Source organism: Perissodus microlepis, chromosome 1 (genome assembly GCF_051167445.1).
Source record: "Perissodus microlepis isolate ML-2025 ecotype Zambia chromosome 1, ASM5116744v1, whole genome shotgun sequence".
Taxonomy (NCBI): domain Eukaryota; kingdom Metazoa; phylum Chordata; class Actinopteri; order Cichliformes; family Cichlidae; genus Perissodus; species Perissodus microlepis.
Window position 1 is genome coordinate 10,317,295 of NC_140461.1, and position 21,850 is coordinate 10,339,144.

The window sequence follows — 21,850 nt, forward strand, 5'->3', positions numbered from 1 at the left end:
GACTGAATATCCATTTCCTTTTAATCAATTCACAATTTATTCCTCTCCCTATTCCAATCTCCCTTTCATTTATTATGCATTATTCGCCCTTTTTAAAACGATTTTCTACTAACCGTCTCATCTAATTTGGTATTCGGATATGGTTAGTGCTGTTAGTTCAATTAATACAATGACATGTCCTAAATGCATTCTCTCCACAATCCAAGTGACAAGACGACACCGAACACTTCACATCTTTGGAAACGGGGTCATACATTCACATCATGCTAGATCCAAACATTTAGGAGTTATTTAATCGGGCTATGTATATGGATAAAAAAGACAAAGGAGCCTCAGTCTTCTACAGGACTGTGCTTTATTTTAGTCTAAGCAGAATATAATGAACTAGAGAACTACAGAGTTCAGGAGCACTATGGGAAATATCATCCTGAATCAGGGAAACGGACCAGAGCCAATGCTAATTCAAATTACATCTCTGTTTCAAACGAAAAGAAAGAAAACAGTAACTCAGATTGTTCAAGACAAAAAAAAAACAAAACAACAAAATAAATGAGTTTTTTTTTTCATTCACTGTAAATTTAAATACCTAAATAGATTGTGAGTTTTTATGGCAATGAATAACAACAGTGAAATTAGACTGTGAAGCTGGGAATGCAATGATTCATGGTAAAACTCTTCATGGTGCAAAATTGCCTATGACTAAATACGAACACTTTAAAGGCTCTCATTTGAATGCTTGATTGGAGCAAACTTCTCAGTTATCTGAGTTTGTTTACATTTTGGTCCTTGTAACCAATGGAAATGGTAATGGATGACCGCATCCTTATTTGTGTCAGAATGAGCTTGAGGCAAAACTGATTCTGGCAGAGTGTTTGTTTCGAAGAACATTTGGCATCCCCAGAATACAGCGTGTCTGACCACTGTTCACAGGTAGTACTGTCAGAGAGAACAGGCTGGGTTTAAGGCAGAATTTCCTCCTCACATAACAAACCAAAAAACTGGAGAAAAGCAGTGTGATCTACTTTTGGCACAATGTCTTCAGTGGATGGTGTCACATCAGATAACAACCTGTGGAAGAACTGTCCCATGAACAAAAAAAGATATGAAAATCAGGTCAATAAATACAATTAACCCTTCAAAAGATAAGGCAAGAAAAGGACATAGAGAGAACTTCATTACAGGAAAGCAACAATGGCTTAAACATAATGACATATGGCAGCATAGGTCGCCAAAACAATCTGATGGCAAAGTTTGATTTTTTTTTCTTAAAACAACAAAAGGTCCCAAAAATAAAATTGCGTTTGAACATGCAATTCTGATCCTTTTAACCTCAGTTGTGCAAAGGACCCTTTTTTCTGAATCCACAAAACCAGTACCATCAATCATCCTTTTACAGTGCAGTTTGCTAATTCTTGTATTGATGTAAGAGCTTTCATTGAGCAAAATCTCTTTGAACTTTCCAATCCACAAGGGATTTTACACAGGGATTGTGCAGCCAAAAAACTTAAATGAAAAAAAAAGAACAATGATCAAAGCACATCTGAATAAACCTCATGACAATGGGTCTATCCCAGCTTCAACCGATAATAACAAAACAAAAGAGACAAAATAAAGACGTATTTTCAAACATGAGTATAAAATCCCATTTCTGAACATCCGTGCTTCACTCTACAAGAAATAAAATCATTTTATCTTCTGTTTTTGATAAATTATTTCATAGGTTCCTTTTCTTAGTTTCACTGAAATATATTAACTATTCTTTATTTTTTTCTGTTTGAACATGATCTATTGTACGGCCTATAAAGAATGTTTAACAGAATTGAAAAATAAGCTATATTGTATGTACAGGTGTAATGCAGCTGTGTGGTCAGGAGAGCAGTGTCAGACTGGGTCAAGCAAGCAGGGGGTTCTGCTGGGATCAACATAGTTCTCTTGTTTGTCCCCTTCCTCTAAACTCAACCTAACCGTGTTCGTATATTTTAAACCATGTGTATTAAATGTTTGATTCCAAAATGGTTTATGTACATGTTGAACACACTGTAACCTGGAGTTTTATTTTCTAAAACTAGCGTCTTAAATGCTGTAAAGCCTCAACTTTTACTTCCAAAGAATTTAAAAAAGAGTGGTGCTGGCTGATGGTTTTTTTCACACTGTCAAGCGGAAAGCATGCAGATGGATGAACTCTACTGTCTGTCATATCTGTTCATCAGCCCCAACTGGACTAATCCAATTACGGCACAGGCGATCTTTCTTCTGTCAGAAAAATCATGACATGTCGGTGTACACAGAATCTTAATTACCGGATCACTTCAGGGCCATGGCTTAGGTTTGACACTAAGTCAAATACTCTCTAAGCCTTGGCCAGACACTTAGAGTTGTAGGATGCATGTTCACAGCCCAAACCGAAGGGGCTTATAAGGACTAAAACTCTCCTAAATCCCTGCACTGCTGTGGATACATTTTATATTGACATCATTGTCCCACAGAGTTGGACTTCTCAACACAAGTTGCTGTACAACCTTCCTCTGTTTTTTTGTATTTTATAGTCTATTTACATTAAGAAATTAAAAAAGTCTTTGTCTTCATTTCTTTCAGACATGTTTCTGAACATAATTTCATACCTTCAGCAAACCACTGTGCAGTGTTGGGTTGATAATGGCATCTTTTGTGTTTCTTTGTTTCTCTTTGAATGGGATGGTAATACTATAAATCCAAAGCACAATATTAGGTGGTTCATCAGCCCTTCTGCTGGCTCAGGACACCCCACAGTGACATGTGATCGTACAGCTTCTGCTGTCCTCATATTTATCTACTCAAATGCCTTCAGGATAAGGGGTAAGGCAAGGCTCTGAACCTCTCCACTAATCATGACATCATAGTCCCTGATGCCCTGAGTATTGGGAGTGATTTTGTGGAGTTTCAGTTAAGCACACAGCACCCCCACCACCCAGTGCCTGCTTCCACTATTTCCATTGCTACCTTTTTCAATACAAAATCTCATTTCCACAGCAAACCCTCACTGCGTTAAACCAAGATGCTGAAAAAGCTTTCTCCCAAAGCAGCTATTAAATGAGAAGCATTAATTTCTTCCCTCCTGTCCAACAGGTTCCTTTAATTATCGCTCCACTTTCAGTCAATTACATTTCACTTCCTTTCCTTGACAATCACTGCTATTTTAGGGTGAGTGTTATGCACCCAGGGGTGGGAGATTCATTCTCAAACAGACTTGTGCTCTGCCCTGCCATTGGCTGGGAACCTCTAAGGATACATGCTCCTTAAGCAGACAGATCTTGTGAAAAGTGGTGTAGTGGCAACTGAGGAAAGGGGCATACTTCATACTATATAACCTCCAAATTTCTAGGTGCATAAGCCAGAGGCAAATGGTTTAAATGCTCACAAAGAACTGACTATACCTAAGTATTACTTTTGCTCATCACTGATTGAAAAATGGCAAATAAAGGCAGTGCAGTATGAGAAGATAGAGAAGATAAGCTTTACCTCTTTGGGGATATTTATACTTTTTCATGTTCACATATATATTTTTTCTTTTGCCTAGCATGCTAAATATTATATTCTAAGAACTTATTCAAATCTTATGTATTTCTTTTGGCAAAAACGCTTAGTTACATTTTCTTTTTGTAAGCTGGACGGCAAATATCAAATCACAGTTTGGCAACAGCTTGGTAGTGTGCCTGCTGGGTTGACATTTGTCTGTGATTTTAGAGGTGAAACATAGCCTCAGTCTGCTCTTGTCTCCAGTCCAGGCTAAGGGCAAATCAGACAAGAGCCTCTTTAATAAATGGGTAATGAGAAGATCTATTTTCTTTCTATTTTTTTCCTCATTTTGGTAGTTTCAGTGCAGTTCTAGTGTTTCACAGCTATTTCTGCTTTTAATGCACAACACTTCAGCAACATTCTCCCTGGAGTGTAAATGTAATAGGAGCACCCGTTTTAAAAATGTTGAAGTACTGATTTCACATTGCCTAATTTAGCCCTGGCATAGCAGATATGCTACATGATCGCTGCACTGTTAGCCAAGCAGACAGCAGGATACTAGGCTAGGCTGAGTTTTGGCTCACTGGGGACTCAACCTGCCATTAGTAGTGGGAACTAGTACAGCATCTGGTATAAGACAGAAAAGATTACAGGATCAACCATGCAAGGTTCGTGTTGGAAATGTATTCTAGAGATGGCCAAGACAAGCAGAGGATATTGCATTGCTCATGGAACATTAGATTTCCCATTGATTAGTTCAGCTTCACTTAAATAATGAGCATAAATGGTTTGTAGAACATGGCTTTGTTTTTACCTACTTCACATTAATTCACGAAGCTCCATCTATCAGTAACACATGTCAAATGAAATGACAGAGGGAGGGCTGGGTTTTACCAAACAGTATTTAAAGGCAATCCTTAAGAAGTCCTTAAGAGCTGATATATATTCAACCATGCCTCATTCAACCATATATATATATAGATATATAGATATCTATATATATATATATATGAATGAGGCTATAACTTGCAGGCATCATCTTCTGAGATGCGGTGTTGCTGCTGAAAGAAAATTCACAACAACAGGCCTCACAGCAGCTGAACAGTAACAGAATTGAGGATTTCTAGTAAAAAATCTTGGATTTGACCCAGTTTTAAGCAACTATTGCTGCAATGTTTGTGATAGAAAACAAAAACTAAATCAATTTTGCTACCTGCCCTTCTCTTTTAGTTTTTGGTCAAATTACTCTGCAACATTAAAACCTTGCTATGATATGGAAGGTTTTATCCCTCATCCTGCATTGCCTCTTCGGTAAATTCGGCTACATTATTGGTGCCAGGTCAGCTGTCACCAGCCTTGCCAGGGAGTAGGCGCAAACATAATTCTCCCTAATCTTCCTTCTGTCATCCATGTGCATGCAGGGGACCATCTCTCCCGTCATTTGGTCCAAGTGATTATCCCAGTGATTTTTCACTTGGTTGCTGCTAATGTATAGAGGCTGATGATTACAGTGTGATTAGGGAGAAAGGTGAAATAGCATGTCTAATGTGGTGCAAGAGATAATTGAAGGGTAGTGAGCACAGGCATTAGGTAGGTTCGAAAATGCTGCTCCAACGGGAGAGCCGCTAAACAATTGTGCCGTGATTTAGAAAGGCATGGCTGCTCTAAGGACGGGAGAAAAGGAAGTGCTACGTGGAATGTTAATATCAAGGGCTGAAATTAGTACCTTCAGCTTTTTTTTAAAGTGGCAAAGGCAGTATATTAAAAACTATGAAATCTGCTGGCACATTTAATCAGTCCCTTCTTTAGTGATTTGGACCAATTCTGGTCTGATTTTCTAGTTCAACAAAAAAGAGGGAGAAGAAGACTCTCATTACTTAACATGAGCTTGTTGGACTGGTGCCTAAAGTATTAACTTGAGGTCCTACTTGACTGTTTAATCTGCTTTTGAAAGCATATAACACAGATTATGATTAGATTATGTATATTGTTTGCCACCAGAGCTTGATTAGGGTTTCTAATTTTTTTGGTTAAATCATCTGGCATCACCTACCAGCATCAGCTTAAAGGATCTCGGTGTGATGAGTTCTTGACTTCCCCTCTTCTCCCCACTCTCTCCCTGCTCTTGTCTAGCCTTGCCAGCTGTCAGTGCTTAGAGGGCTGGTATATGGATTTGAGCTGGTGTTCGGCAGAGAAAATTGGGAAGTGCTCGTGGTGACTGAAACAGCATTGCTCCTCCCCCTAGACTCACTCGAAACATATTGATCTGGTTTTAGAGAGGAGCCTGCTTCCAGAGCTGTAAATTGGTAAAAAAAACAGAGGCTACAGGACTCTGAATCAAGACACGACACTACTGGAGTGCCTGGCATCAGTGTCAGTGTAGCTAAAGATGAGTTGAATGATTTTAAGAGTAACTGTTAGAATTATCTTAGATCGAGGCCATTAAGCTCTACTTTTTTTTTTACCACGGACTTTATGAATAATGTGTACATTACGCAGGTCAGGGAGCATGTTAACAGTGGAATTAACATTACACAGGTAAATGTGCTCTAAAAGCCGGCACTCCTTTCCTCCAACACAGAAGTAAATTGAATTCATCTTTAGAGAAATTTGCCAACAGACAAGAATGAATTTTTCTCAGTCTAGAGTTTTGCAGCAGCTTCAGTGGACACACACATATCCTTGACATGTCACTCAAAATTTGTGGCTGCTTATGATGGGCATACTTTGTTTTTTTGAGAGAATGCTGATACCACAAGAGCCAATTCATTACTAAACCAAATACATTCTGCTGGCAGTTACAATAGCTATCACTTTTTTCTCCTTCCCTCTTTACTCTTTCGGTCATGACCATCCATTTGTCCATCTCACTTTTAATCATCTCCTTTTAGAAGTTTGTGGCTTCATATTTCACACTTCATGTAGCAATACAAAAAGGCCAACAACAAAAAAAAAGACACCCCATGTCCATTTTACTTGGTCTTTACAGTGGATTGTCGCTTGAACACAAAGGCCAGTGAAGCCTTAAACATCTGCACCCTGTCCAGCACAGACATCAGTAAAGTCAGTCTTTTTTTTCTTCTTATTCTTTTGTTTTCTTCCAGAAGATCATCTCCATATCTGTCAGAGAGTGCGGTGACTTGTACATCATGATGAGCGCGATATCCAGTGGCTGATACGTTAACATCCAAGAGAAAGAGAGTTGTTGCGTACAGGGGCAGATGAATGTTTCCCCCCACACCATCCCACCCCTCTTTTGCCCCATTTTCATTACAACTTCAAGTATTTTTTTAAACAACAGCAAAAGTTAGCAAATCTACACTTTTTTTTTTCTAGTCTACTCTACTATTCTACAACCTGGTGCTAAATCAGCATCCAGAGCAAAAGATCAGCCCCTATACTACGTTTCCATGTCTTTTTTTATACATTATTTCCATGTTCTTTTATTCATACTTACAGTAGGCCACTGGATATTGATTTAATGTTTTTGTTTGTTTTTTTTACTACGAGTAAATTGTAATACTTGCAGCTACAAGGTATGAGTTTTTAAATATATATTTATATATTTATATATTTATATTCTTTTAAAAAGCGTTTAGTCCTTTGGTCCCTATTTCCTAAGGAATGATGCATGTAAATTATCCTGGATTCTCCACTTTTCTCCTCTTCTTCTTGTTTTCTTCTTCGATCCAGAGCTTGCCCTGTCACAGAGCACAACACCTGTGTAGGCACAAAAACCAAAATGGCAGCAGGCTGGTGTGTGTGTTTGTGTGTTATTTGTGTGTGTGTGCGCACACGCATGAGTTTGCTTCAGTTCTTGTGTTGGCATTTGCACTTATTTATACATGTACAAAGTTTTTTTTTTCCTTTTTTTTTCTTTAAGTGTAGCATTTTTGAAATGTGTATGTTTGGTTTGTTTTCTGTGTGTTTATCTATATCCTGTGTCAGTATGCATGCTTTGAGCATAATGAGTCTATAAAGGTTTTTTTTTTCTCCATCATGTCTAAAAAACAGCAGCAAAAAGTTGGTCTCTGCAAAAAATCTTCTTCCACAGACGCCAAAGCAAAAGAGGAAAAAAAGAGGCATTTGCGAAGAAAAACTAAAATAAATAAACAAACAAAAAAACCCGACAACTCTGGGATCCTTCTCTCAGTCACCCAATCTTTCAGCGGCTTTCCAGGAGGATCAAGGGACCACCCTTCCTTCATGATATGTAGCAGAGCAAGAAGTCTTTGTACTTTTACTGCACTTGTGGAAATAAGGTGTTGTGGCCCTTCATCCTGTGACACACAGAGAGAGAGAAAGGAAGAGAAAAAGACAGGAGAGAATAAGGAGAGTGGATTCAGTGGGGCTGTGGCAAACATGCTCAGGGTTGCTGGCTCCTGGTTATCACACAGACTGACAGGCACAGCCAACAGCATGAGAAACAGACGGGGAAGAGAAAAAAAAAAGAGGAGCGTGTCAATCACAACCAGAAATAAGTGGGCTAGAGGTGGGGTGGGAAATTTGTGTTTTAACCATATGGAACAGACATCTACACTGTGACAGCACTAATCCAGCGAAGGCCTAATTTAAACTGACTGCATCTCCCTGATTGGAAAAAAAAAGTTGCCCGAGATGTTGCTGCCATTCATCTTTTTGTTAATTCATTACAAACAGGCTACAAAGGAACAAGAAGGAAACATAAAGAAAACGAGACAAGTGTGTGTGCAAGTTCTAATATTGCAATAATTAGAATCACGTAATAACTGACAGTTGTCCATTATGAAAATGATACATATTTCAAGAACTAACCTCTAATTAGGATAGCATGAAAAACAACTCCCTTGCCTTTGTGCTGGATTGATATGCTGCACTGTTACTAAATGTGTCTGTGCTGTCGAGCTTTGGGTTGATAAAAGATCTAGTTTACAGCCTATCATCCCTAATATGTTGTGAGCTATGATGTGGGTGAAGAAAGGCTATGAAATCACAGCAAATCACTCTCTGAGAGTGAACATGAAAGGGTCTGACTTTGTGACGAGAACATGCGCCCAGACGCTCTTTGTTCTACCTTTCCATTCCTGTAAATGAGCTTGTTACCATTTCATAATAGATCTGCTTTTTAGATGGGGGAGCAGCGATTCAAACTTATTTCTTATGTGTGCCAAAGCGAGCCCGGCCATTAGCAACATAAAGCACTAACAGTCCCAATTACAGATGCCCTATTTTATAAGCCATTCGCAATTCTCCCTATACATGTAGCTGAGTAGAAACACACAGTGGCTTTCAAATTGATCATTTTTTCCCCAAGTAAACAGCTTCTTTGAAAACATCACAACTGTTTCATGCAGTAACTTTGTCCAGTAACAAAGAATTCCTTCCTTTCTTTTCCCTTCACAAGCTTTTAGTCCTAATATTATGCCTCCGCACACCACCACCTACTTGGATGGCTCCATAAATGACACCTGGCAGTTAGGAGGCATAGCTGATGCCAGAAAAACCTTATGCCCCCTGGCGTGCCTGGCTAGACACCCCCTGAGTTCACTGGATAGACTAAGGTTGGGAGAGTCGCCTGCAGGGCTTCTGAAATAATAGGGTAGAATGTGCTCAATGAAAACTACTAACGCTTACCAGTCTTGGCCTTGAGGGTTGGAAACAAACTCACTTGCAAAGAAAGGACCTTTTCACTATTAATTTGTATGCTGCTTTTTTGTACACATAGAGCAAAAATTGTACTACATACAAGCAGCAAAACCGAATACCTAAATTATGCGGTGCTAGAATCACACTAAAAATATAACAAGCAACAGGCAGCCACAAATAATCAATCCAGGTATTTGTATTTCATTCTATCTTTTGTACCCTACTTACACCTCTCTGTACAGTATGGTGTATGGTGGACGGATTTTGGGTACGCGGGTCTGTAGTGCCGCCAGCAGCTTTTCTATCACTGTGTAATTGGTTTGCACCCTCATAAATAAATAAATGGGAAGTGATTCTCGTGTTAGGCAAACAAAACAATCTTGCTGAAGTACTCCCTGTGCAGATGGAAGTAGACTGTCAACATTTGCCTGTGCTCTCTGTGTGAACGTTAGAGATTTAATTGGCTTCACAAACATAGGGTCATCTTGGCCATCTCTCAACTAAACAGCTGTCGAACAGAGAGAGAAATAGGTCCTTTTTGAAAATAAGTAGACTTAAAGAATAAAAGTTTTCTGGAAGAAAAAACGCTTCGTGATGTGAATGTGAAGAGATAGAGAAATCGAAAATACAGTACATCCATACACATGAACCCCACAAGAGAAAGTAAAACATCACAAGGGCACACATTACAATAGCACAAAGGGTTAAAGGCCACTTCCAATTATAATCAACCAACAAGTCAGCACGTCAGTTACAGGTACCAGCCATGAAAGGCATCGATTACTGCACTCCACAAACTGCCAATATACAATATACAGTATATATAAATATATATAAAAGTAGGGCAGAATATAAAGAGAGAGTTTAGAGATATCAATCAACGCCACGTCATGCAACGCAGTCACAGGCCCACCACATGACGTCATCCAAAAGAAAATGACACCATGGGTTCAACTTACAGCTGAGGGAACTTGGCCCCATGACAGGTGTGGGGGTGTGTGGCTATAGCGGAGAAAGGCCACCTCACACTGTGATTGGCCTTGTCAGGTTGCCAGGTTGGTAAGGGTGCAAAAGAAGGAAAGAAACAATGGGATTTTCTTTTCCTCAAGTCAGAATTCAAAGCACCCCATCTATTTGTTCCATACTCACTTATTCTGCCTGACAAATCAAATGAGGTCATTATAGTTATTACCATAAAACTGAAAAAAAAAAAGACAAGTAAAACAGAAATAACAGAGCAAATAATCTTCAGTGCAGCACAGAAAAAAGCCTCTTTGTACTTTAGTGTGGTGGTGAAATATTATTGGGTTGACAACATCTGCAGGTTAAAGGTTTGAATTGATGTTTTTATATTCGCAAAGATAACCCTTACGGCAGAAATGCATATTTCAGAAACTTGTCCTGTCTACAGTAATTGGATTTGCCTTGCATTGTTTGCTATGAGGGTGGCTGTACAGTGAGTGCTTCAGGTTTTTTGCATTAAGTTTATCTTTAAGACACAGAACGCAATTTCAGAGTAGCAGGGCTCCTCAGACCAGAAAAGGAGAATGCTGTCTGATCGTGTTTTTAATTCAACTTCAAAGCAAAAATTTTCAGTGTTACAGAAAAAAGGCCTTCTGAAGTTATCTACATATTGAAGTTTTTACCTATAGGGAACACACACATGCACACACAGAAAATCATCATTCGAGTTTCATCAAAGTTTTTCATCATAATAACGCATTAGGGTTGGAATTTAGAAAATTAAACAGTTGAACTTTACTTACTTTAAGCCCAACAAGCCAATGTACTCTCTCCTGCTATAATAAATGCTTGTGCAATAATTTAAAAGAAAATACCTAGAAAATATACACTTTGTTTTTATCGGCCATGATTTTTAGGAATCTATTAACCTAATTGCTCAAATTGACTTCAAAAAGTTAATGCATTTATTTCTTTAATATTTCAATGGATCACTTATTATTGGTCTGTCTATTAGTTTAAAACAACCAAAGTGGTGTAATTACATAAGCAAAACACAAAGATGGCACAATGACAGAGGGATACATTGAAAAAACACGTACGCACACATACTGATTAAGTGACAGAATGTCATTATGGGAAATGTGTTTGCTTGGAGCCATTCTGAAAATATTTCAATGACTGTCATGTCATTCAGTGCTGTTGTATTTTCCATTTGCTCCTTAATCAAATTCACTCACTCCTTTTCTCTTCTTATGGTATCTTCTTAATTAGCGAGGATAGCTCTATTCAAGTTATATCAGAGAACTGATAAAGGGAGCTGTATCAGTATAGGATACCACCTTCTATGAATGCTTTTTAGTAGAATAGAATAGAATACCAGAATAGAATACATGCCTGTGTAATTGTAATACAAAAGTTTCCAGGCAATTGGTTTACGACGTATTTATATTGTCTTTTCACTGACAACTGTAGTTTGTATTAGATAATTAAATGAATTATTTGAGACTAGATGCACTAATCTAACTTTTTCCAGGTACAATAGGTATCACCCAATACAGCAGTCCTATCTAAAATAAAGAACTTAATTCCACCTAATTTTCTTTTAATTAAAATGTAACAAATAAATGCATGTCATTTTACTGACTTTATGACCATGGATTAATTTGCACTAGTCTAGTTTCAGCTCAATATAAGAGTTATTAGACTGTTGCACACTAGTTTCTCCTAATCTCAGGACAGTACAATGTCCTGCAATAAAAGCTTTCCAATAAGTGTACAATCAAATATAACGAGACAGAGGGAGACTGAAAAGCTTAAAGCATTGTTATTAAGGATTGGCAGTCATGTAAACACATTTGACTACAGTTTACATTGGAGTAAAAGCCAACCTTCAAACTTCAAACCTTTGGTTGTTAGGTTCCTCAGTGTTATATAAGCTCCCATGTTAGTAACTATTGCCATTCTGCTGAAAAAGGGAATAATGAACACAGGCTAATAGAGGACTGAACTGAATAGATGAGCCTCACAGATCTGCTTGTTGTGACTAATACCTGATCCAGACTTTCAGTCAGGATTGGCCCAGTACCCAATTTAAATATCAGATCGATGCATCCCTATATGTTACAATGGAGAATTATTCTATTGAGGCATGTTGCTACCTTAAGCAATCTGTATTTTTATTGATTTTTATTGACGCTCTCACATTTTAAGGTACCTAATAGGGAGCTGTTGACAGAAGATTTCTTGCAGCAGATACACTAAGGTCCATAAGTGTGAAGACAGTGGCACGATTTTTTTTTTTTTTTAATTTTGCCTCTATACACAAACACAGTGGACCTAAAATCAAAAAATGAGGCGTGTTTTCAAAACAAACTAACATATACTTTAATAAAAGTGCTGTTTGTAATACTTGGATGACTGGCTGAATTCTAAAACTTGGAAATGATCAAATTCTGTGTTTCCTTCCTTGAGATGCTCTGCCAGGCCTTTAATAATTTTAATGGCCTCTTTCACTTCCAGTGACAATGACGCTCTAGACCTTTTATTGGGAGTTCAAGTTACCAAGTGGAAGTTCGGCACTTATAATCAACTACACAAATACTTAATTTTTTATGCAATAGCAGGAGAATAGGCCTCATCTGGCCAAGTGTTTGTCAATCAGCTGTCTTTTGAGCCTTTGAAATTGGGGGACTATGTAAAAGAATGTCATAACAGTGTTACTATGCATGCAACTATGCATCCGTGTTGTTGTGGAAACATTAAAAATGACATTTCATAATAAAATATACAACACTATTTTCACTTCATAAAACATCTCTATAACCCTTGGTTACAACTAAATAGTTACAATAGAGCAGGATTAAGCTAAAAAACAAAAACGATATCTTAGATTAATAATTGTTTATAAGCACAAGTCTTTGAGTGAACAAAGGCTTTTACATTATGGTTGTCCCATACATGCTGATGGTATGAATCACTGATATCTATGGATATATAGAAAGGCCAGTTTTCTGTATCCTTTAACATTGAACACACTGTTGCATTCTAGTGCACCAAATGCAGAATGCCAGAGGAAGCCACAATGGGACTGACAAATACTGATAAATATAGAGCACAAACATTTAAACATGCTGCACTTACTCTTAATACTCATTAGATGTCTGAATTGACTGTATAATTGGTGATCTTCTAATTGTTTTTTCTTTGATAAAGGATCAGCTTGTATATTGCCAAATAGCTGACATAAGTCTAATGCTATTTGAGGAGATAAATTATTGCTTTTGGAAATTTGTTGCTAAACAACTTGTATCGATTTCCAGTGGAGTATCCAGTAGACAGGTAATTATGCACAGCTAGGTATTGATGATGTCATTTATTTGCCCTAAAGCATCCTGCAGGTCCAAGTTAGGCTAGACTAGACTAGACTCCCAGAAGTAGACATAAAATAAATCTGTGCAGCAGGGAAACCTGGCAGAAATCACCAGAGGTTTTTGTGAAAAGGTCCTGTAAAATCTAGAAACATTGACACTTCTTGATTATCTTGATTATAGAACTATGTTTTTCTGACTGTAAGTAGTTGACACATTTTGTGTACTAATTTGTCTGGCATATAGATGACTCTGTAAATTTCAGTATTTTATTCAATGATGGGATTTTTATTTGGTGGAATAACGGAAGGTTGAGAGTTTATTTTCTTTTTGCGCATCTCAGTACAATAACCCCCCTGTAAAAAGCAGCCCACACTTTCACATTTTTTAATGTTTGAAAAGAGCAGAGAAATTCATAAAAGCAAGCTTGGGAAATGTTATTGTGTAGCTCATTTCATTACATTCTCAGTTAATACTCAAATGCAGTTCTTTATTTATACTATTTTTTAATTCATTTCTGCATTTCTGCATTGAAAGTATACAGTATTACCTTATAGTTGCTCAGATAATAAGTTTGAATTTTAGGAGCAATCAACATTTTCATTAGAAGTTACAATGAGATTTGCAGGAGTAAGTTCACAAACATTCTAGTCTTCTGTGTCCTATGTACTGCACTGATAATATTGTAAATTCAATTCAATTTTGTATAGCGCCAAATCACAACAGGAGTTACCTCAAGGCGCATCCATACCTTTTTCAAGTGAAGTAAAACGCTTTTGAATGGCATGGGACATTATAGCATGGGTGTTACTGTACCTGGGTATGGATAGCAGACGAGTCAGTAAGGTCGGTTGGCATCTTTTGGCCGCTTTAGCTGCACCTTCAGCCTCTTCATGCCTATCTGAAAGCCATTCATGGCCTGGATAGCGGCTTGAGCACTGGATGGGTTATCAAAACTCACAAAGCCTGGGACAAGTACACAGAACAGGAGAGAGATGGGGGCAGAAAATGGGAAAATGAAAAAAGAAGGAAGGAAGGAAGAAAGAAGAATAGGGAATATGAGAGAGACATGAAAAAGAGAAAGGGATCGGTTAAGGAACAAAGAGGAAGACAGGTGAGATGAAAGAAGCAAGAGAAGGAAAAAAATACCCTTTTTAACTCCCAACAATGGCAAAACAATAGGTCTTTGTTTTCGCTTTTCAGGCGATTAATTGAAAATCTCCGAATTAAAAAAAAAGATTAAACAAAATACCAGAAAGGCTAATAACGTAATAACACAGATATAAAAAAAGCAAAGGAGTACCATTAGAAACTGGGTGTTCAACTTGAACAGAGAACAAAAACAGAAAAAAAAGGTGTTCAGAGATATGAAAGAGAGAAAAGGAGTCTTGTATTATGTGTAGCGCAAATGTTGCGCCTGCAAAAGTAAACTGTGTGTTGAGCCATACAACTACACCAGTGGTGTGTGTGTGTCTGTGTGCGTGTGTATACATATTTTCATGTATGTGACTGCATCTAAGTAAGGAGCAAAGGGCATCGGGGACGTGACGAGATGCTAGGAGCAAGGTGTATAGGACGGAGGTGCCTGCTGCTCTGAGTTATCACCTGGGTGTCGAGGCGGAATGAGCCCACAGCTTTCCACACTGGGACTCCTTGCCTGGTCTTATCAGACACCTATGTGATTGACGGCCGGAATTTTCCGCCTGCCAACTGATTTGATCACACCGCTATGGGTCCAATTTAATTTGGGGGGAGAGGGCAGGCTTTTGTCAGTACGGGTGAGATAAGGCTGCTGCTTTTACAAACCCTTTAAACAAACTGAGCAGGGAAGGGCCTGTCAGTTGGTAGTGATCCCCCTCCCAATCCTACAAACACATCCATGCCTACACTATCCCTGGCTTTAATGAATCTCCATACCTCACATTTACATCCACATGCCAAATAGGTGATAGGATTCTAGGGGTCAAAGTAAAGTATAAAAGGACAAAGACTACCCTGCAAACTCTTGAATTCAGGCACATAAAATAAACAAGGATAAACAATATTTGAGTGTGCTCCTGATTTAAACTGTTTTCTTGAGGTTGATGTTTCATTCCTGTGATGTGGCATGGAGTGTGTGTTGCTGTACAACTCAAACCCCAAACACTTCTACCGCTTAAAGTACAGCTCTTCCCACAACCATCCATATCAGCAGAATGCTGCAAGCTTTGTAATGTTATACATTTCTAATAAAAACACACACTGAGGAGCAACAGGGAAAATCTAAGTCAAGGTGCCAGGTTGAACAGATTAGATTACTGCAGGAGTGAAGTCTTACATTACCCCCCTACCCCCCACCCACCCAAAATACTGAGATGACCAGAAGACTCACACACAGTAGTGGCGTGCAGTATGCAGTAATGATTTTTTGTACAATGAGTTTATTTGCTTATTTGCTGTGATGATTAGTTTATGTTCTTAGGTACTGACAAACTATCTATATGTCCTTTTATTGAGCATATAACATAGCTGTTTATGGATGCAAATGTACTATATGCGCACTTTCGAAGCAAACAACAAACATGCAGAGGCAACTCGTCTTGATTTAAAAATAGAAAAGAGGTATTAAAAGGCAAAATAAAATGGCAAAAAACAAACATGTAGAAAGGGTAAGATGTTTCAGGTGTTCTCTAGGTTAGCTGCATCTTCTTGTTTTCATTTTGGCACCATATTTAACGTGCTTCCTGTGCGTATGTGTTACGCCATTCTGAGAAGACCTTTTGAAATGTATTTTTAAGCTAATTCCGCCTAATTCCACTTAACAAGGTAAGCTTTGATCACTTTTTAAAAGTCAATAGCGAGTGACTGAATGCAGAAGATTAAGACTAATTTTGTATCAGAGCCCAGGGTTAAACCAAACATAATAATAACCATAATAATAATATAGCTCTTCATCAGTGAATATCTATGGAGTTTACAGATTAACCTTAATATATGTTTTATTAATTTCTGAGACTCAATAATTCATTAATGATTAAAAAAAAGCTTGGTAAAATTATGTATTTTATAGTTAACAATTATACCAAAGTACATTACAAAAGACTGGACATGCAACTGTAGCATGCATCTGTTGCGATTTCTTGTCATCTTATTGTTTTAATTGTTTTGAGGTGAAATATTCCATCTCACCTGCACAAGTGTTTAATATCACTCCACATCACATATTGATATCCATTTTTTCATACTGCAAATAAATGCACTAAACTAAATAGACTAAATTTACAGTTATAAATCCCTTACGAGTATACTGTTCCAGGTTACATCTTTTAGAAGTAAGCATATTCTTTGAGTGTGCCTCCAGTGACCTCCTTTTTTATCACATTCAAATTCTCAAGCTTCTCTGTAAACACTTGGGTAAGAGGACGATCTGTGATTATCTTCTCACAATATGCCAAAACAAAAAAATGAGGTAACAAATGCATACATATGGTATTTCTGTTCATTTGCTTACAAGTAGCCTTCTGCCCCGACGAGCACTTGGAGAGAAAAAAAAAAACAGAAAAAAATCTTGGCTAACTAAATGTCATCTTACAGACTGCTTTATTTAAATGTTACATATATAAATAATTAGCCTGCCAAAATTTGAATACACACCACAGTGCTTTGAACATTTTCTGTTTAATTAACAGTAAGGTCACCTAGTTTAGATGAGCGCTTCTTATTTGGTAGCCACTGTAATTGTGCTTTGCATAATTAGATAGCTAAGTATATTTTCTTCTTCATTCAATAGACACTTTATCAGACAATCAATCTATTCACTGTGATACAGCTGTGCACAGTGTTTAGATGCACATATAATGTATTTACACATTTCCAACCATTAACCACACTATCAAGACTAAACTCACACATTTTTAAGATGAAGTGTTCCAAGTTTTTAGATGCATAATAACGTATCTCCCCTAATGCACAGCATCTTCTGCTTAATTTGTTAATGTCCTACAAAAGAGCCTTGGGGCTCCTGCTATAAAAAGGAGGGAGAAATTACTTTTTTAAAAAAGCCACAAAAGAATCATGGGTTGAATTTATATTTTTCAGCTAAAATCTTAATTACTTGCTATGAAAAATAAGCTGGGGAGGCTGATGAAGTTGCCGCCCCTTTGTCCTTCTCCCTTGTTGACTGACAGATAGTGATAGTGAGAGGCATATGTTTATAGGAGAAGACACACAGGGAGCTAGTCTAACAAAGAGGGAGAGATGAGAGAAGAGAGGAAAGAGGAGGAAGCCTCACAGACATGCCATGGTGAAGTGAAACTGAAAGAAAGCCAATGCTGGAAATCTCTCTCTCTCTCTCTCTCTCTGTCTCTCTTGCTCTCTTTCTCTCTCTCGCTCTCTTTCCCTGTCTCCTGAGTGCTGCTGTCCAACTGAATCAACAGCAAGGCCCACACCAGTCTATTATTATCTCTTTAAGCCCATGGATTCCACCTGCACCGCCTCCACCCTGATGAACTGGTTTGCTGTGTGGGAGGCGAGAGAGGCAAGTGAGGGGTGGCATGATGCTGCTGGGTTGCCCAGCTGGAGGATTGTGGGAGTCTGGGAAAATGCTTTTCTCTTGGGTAAAGGAGGCTTGGAATTGTAGAAAGGGGAAATAGATACTAATTGTCTCAGTAATGGTGTGATAGAGAGGGTGATGAGCAATGTTGGGCAAGTTACTTTGAAAAAGTAATTAATTATAGTTGCTAGTTATTTCTTCAAAAAAGTAACTGAGTTAGAAACTGAGTTACAAGATTCTAAAAGTAATTAGTTACTTGAAAAGTAACCATTGCGTTACTTAAAAAAAAAAAAAAAACCCTGGACCCCAGAGGGTCCAGGGTATAATTGGCCATTTTTAACTACTTTTGATGTTTCTTCTACATTTCACCTTTAAAAACGATTTACTTTGCCTTGTTTGGTATCATCAGCACAACCTCACGTGTATGAACCTACAGCTGTGTTTTCATTTTTACATACTATATTAACACAATTGATCTAAAACATAAAATCAGTGTAGAAAAAGTTAAAATTTTACTGTAACAACCACAAACATGTTTAATGAATCATATTTCATAACTTGAAATGCAAATATAAATTGACAATTTTAAAATCATATGCAACAAGTTTTGCAAACAATACAGTTATTTGCAGCCATTTACCTTTTACCCATTTTTTAATAACCATTTCAAACTATTTACACAACAATCAGGTGTTCTGCATTAAATAAGATGCCACACAAATTATTTGTGCCACTCCAAAAATATCTGTCCACTATAAAGGAGAACATCACAGCCTGACCTGCACAGCCTGCAGGTCTGACAGCAGCAGGTGTATCACTCCTGTTTCTATCTGGAGACAGCAGTCGCCTCATTGTTCTGACACATAACACAAAACTATCCACAACACTACACACTAACTAAACAAGACAACAACTATACATTCCAAACACGCTTAACGTCACAAATCTCTCACATCTTAAAACTCGCGCTCTCTCTCTGTTGTCTTTCTTTCTCTCTCTCTCTCTCTCTCGCCATCACTCCTAAAACTTCCCCCTCTTCCTAAACAACCAAATGTCATGTTGCCATATCATTTTTTGATTGGTCGACATGGTGCATTTTTCCACCAACACGAACGGGCTGTTTTTTATTTAGTTTTTTTGGTCATAAGCAGAGAGTGCTTGCTAGCGCTATCCTTAGACAGTAAACGTGATGAAAGTATTCAGGAAAAAACACCGCTTATATATTGTTTATCATGACTCTGGTTTTAGTTGCCCTCTTAGCACAATTTAAAAACTGGTATATATCACCTTATTGCTTTGTCATCTTGAAGTGGTCATGTGATTGGCTTACCACGACTACTATATTCTTCCTCAGCCAAACAGCAGCACTCATGCCATTGTTTTTCCCGCTTAGCTCCAGGTGTTGTGCCAAAACGTCATCGTTTGCCAGAAAGTGATTGCCGTCCGCGGGAGCGTGCGCAGCTGCTTAAAGCTGTAGCGCCCAGATTACTTACAGCTACTTCCCTGCAACTGATATAAGGTGCGGTAAGCTGAACACAGCTTAAACCATCTGTTTGTTGAAAAAAAGTAACGCAACCGCACTGCATTTTCTTGTTAGTAACGGTAACGCCGTTGTAACGATAGAAATAGTAATTAGTTAGATTACTGAAAAAAGTAACGCTGTTAGTAACGCCGTTACTTGTAACGCTGTTATTCCCATCACTGATGATGCGCAATGTTGTGATCAACAGTGTGATGGATACATGTGTGAATGAAATGCCAGCTGTGGAGAGACACCTGGGTCAGTGGCTAGCTCACCAATTCTAGCGAGCTTTTGGCTTTTCCATTACTAAGACCACTATCTTTTTATGTCTGTGTGGTAGACTCAGGGAGCACTGTTCCTTGATCTCCCTCTCTGCTCCCCTGTGCAGTGGCATGTAACGACACTTTTAAAATGTTAATTGCAGCTTGATTAGTTCAGACAGTGGGAATAAAAGCAAAAGCAAGCACTAATTGCAGGGAAGCAACAAGAGAAATCAGAATATTACCAAACACAGCCACCTTGCAACATTCATTTCATTGGATCATTGGATTTCTTTTTCCCTTCTCTTCATAGGTGATTTTTGACTCACCGAAACATTTGCTCTGATTAGTCGCTCGGTCCACAAACACTTTGGCGGAGATGACGTTGCCAAAAGGTAGGAACATTTGCATGAGCTCAGCGTCTCCAAACTCCTGGGGCAGGTGATAAATAAACAGGTTGCAACCTTCTGGCCCTGGTGATGAGAGAAAGACAACAGAAGGGTTATGTGGGAGTATAATGTGCCCGGTGAGAGAAAGACTGACCATAATAACATGGGTAGAAAAAAATAACTATAAGGCAGTCTTGACAATAATCCAGTAATGCAGGAACCTTGGAAGCACTGCACTCTGTTTATTTTATCGGTGGCACAAATATTGGCTTTGTTAAACCTGGTTATTGTGGCATTTGCGGCGTACACAAAGCCTAATCCCATTTTTTCTAGTGTTATAAGGTCAAACTGTATGTTCAGGTTGTTTTTGTGGTTTCCATTTGAATCTTTCTAAGAGCCCCATTTCATACAATAACTGCATGAAGAGGGGACACTTCACTAAATCAGATTATAACAGTTAAAATTGACTTTTGTGTGAGTACATGTGCTGAAAATAGCAACACACAGACAGGTAGAAGCAGAAATAGGGGAATGAAAAGAAAAGAAAATAGCCAGATTTAACAACATAACATATACAACATATACAAAAGAAGTTGAATGAAAGTAAAAGACTGAGACAGCTATACTGGGAAAAGTGAAGCACTGAGACACAGAAAAACAGAGAAGAGACAGAGCACACATTAAGACATAAGCCAAGTTTTTGCCCCAATTACTGTGTGACAGTAGGACTGTCTTCCAATCTCTCTCCATCCTTCACACTCATCCAACCAGCTGCCACATATTGTACAGGCCAATCTGGATAAAGGAAGGAATGAACTGGAAAGAGAGTGAGAGAGTGAGCCATGGACACATAGAAAGAAAGAGAAATGTGATGGACTCAGGGACAGTAAGCTTGCAGCTGGCTGCCTGGCTAGGTTTCTTCCCTGTCTCATTGCTCAGGGTGATAGCATGACGAGATGAGACTTGGTCTGGTGAGAAGGCTGATAAGAGGGCTGCAGTGGTGGCTGGCTGCAGTGGTGGCTGGCTGCAGTGCTACTATGCCTCGTTGAGATAGAGAACACACACACACATATTGGTTGACAGAGTGAGAATTTTTTTAAGCAGTTATACACTGTATCTCAGTTCTCTCTGTACAGATTTAGGTGCTTCACATAATGTTCACATTAAATTCTTGCTTGCTTGAAAAGCTTTTAGTTTGAAAGAATAAAATACTGGTGCATGAGGACTTTTTTCACATTTGCCTTACAAATATAATCCCCTGTTGTTTTTTGTTATAATCAACTTCAGTATGCTACTGCATGAGCATGTAACTAATGAATCTTTATGTTATAAAGAATACACTTAAACATTAAGGACTTTTTTTATGCTTTAGCACTACGAAGTGAAGATTAATTGTATCCTAATTTTTGCCTCATAACTTTTGCACTGTCCACTTCCTGCTGTGACAAAACAAATTTCCCACATGTGGGACTAATAAAGGTTATCTTATCTTATCTTATCTTAATTGCACAATGCACCGACTAGAGAATAATGGCACCATCAGGATTTACACTTGTTTCATACGAGCCTGGCTCTGACTCTGCCATTCTTTCTAGCACTAGGTACAAAATCTCCACTGAAAGTAAAGGTTAACTGTGCACAAAACAGGAAGGTGATAGCACATTTATTTTACCCAGAACAATTGAAGTACCTCTACC

At 38.2% G+C, this 21,850-nt stretch overlaps 1 protein-coding gene across 12 annotated transcripts in view; it reads right to left on the bottom strand.

Moving 5' to 3' along the window:
• Nucleotides 1–336: 336 nt before the first annotated feature.
• celf6 (CUGBP Elav-like family member 6) overlaps nucleotides 337–21,850 on the bottom strand; it is a 158,407-nt gene continuing 136,893 nt past the window's right edge. For 11 of the 12 annotated variants that reach the window (XM_084929549.1, XM_084929557.1, XM_084929573.1 and 8 more), the window contains 3 exons: nucleotides 20,094–20,237; nucleotides 14,268–14,417; nucleotides 337–7,775 (listed from right to left, as the gene is read on the bottom strand). In XM_084929549.1, coding sequence (XP_084785675.1) covers nucleotides 14,290–14,417; nucleotides 20,094–20,237 — 272 coding nt within the window. In that variant the 3' untranslated portion in view covers nucleotides 337–7,775; nucleotides 14,268–14,289. Of the gene's footprint in view, nucleotides 7,776–10,079; nucleotides 10,160–14,267; nucleotides 14,418–20,093; nucleotides 20,238–21,850 lie in introns of all 12 variants that reach the window. The other variant, XR_014800309.1, reaches the window with a different exon arrangement.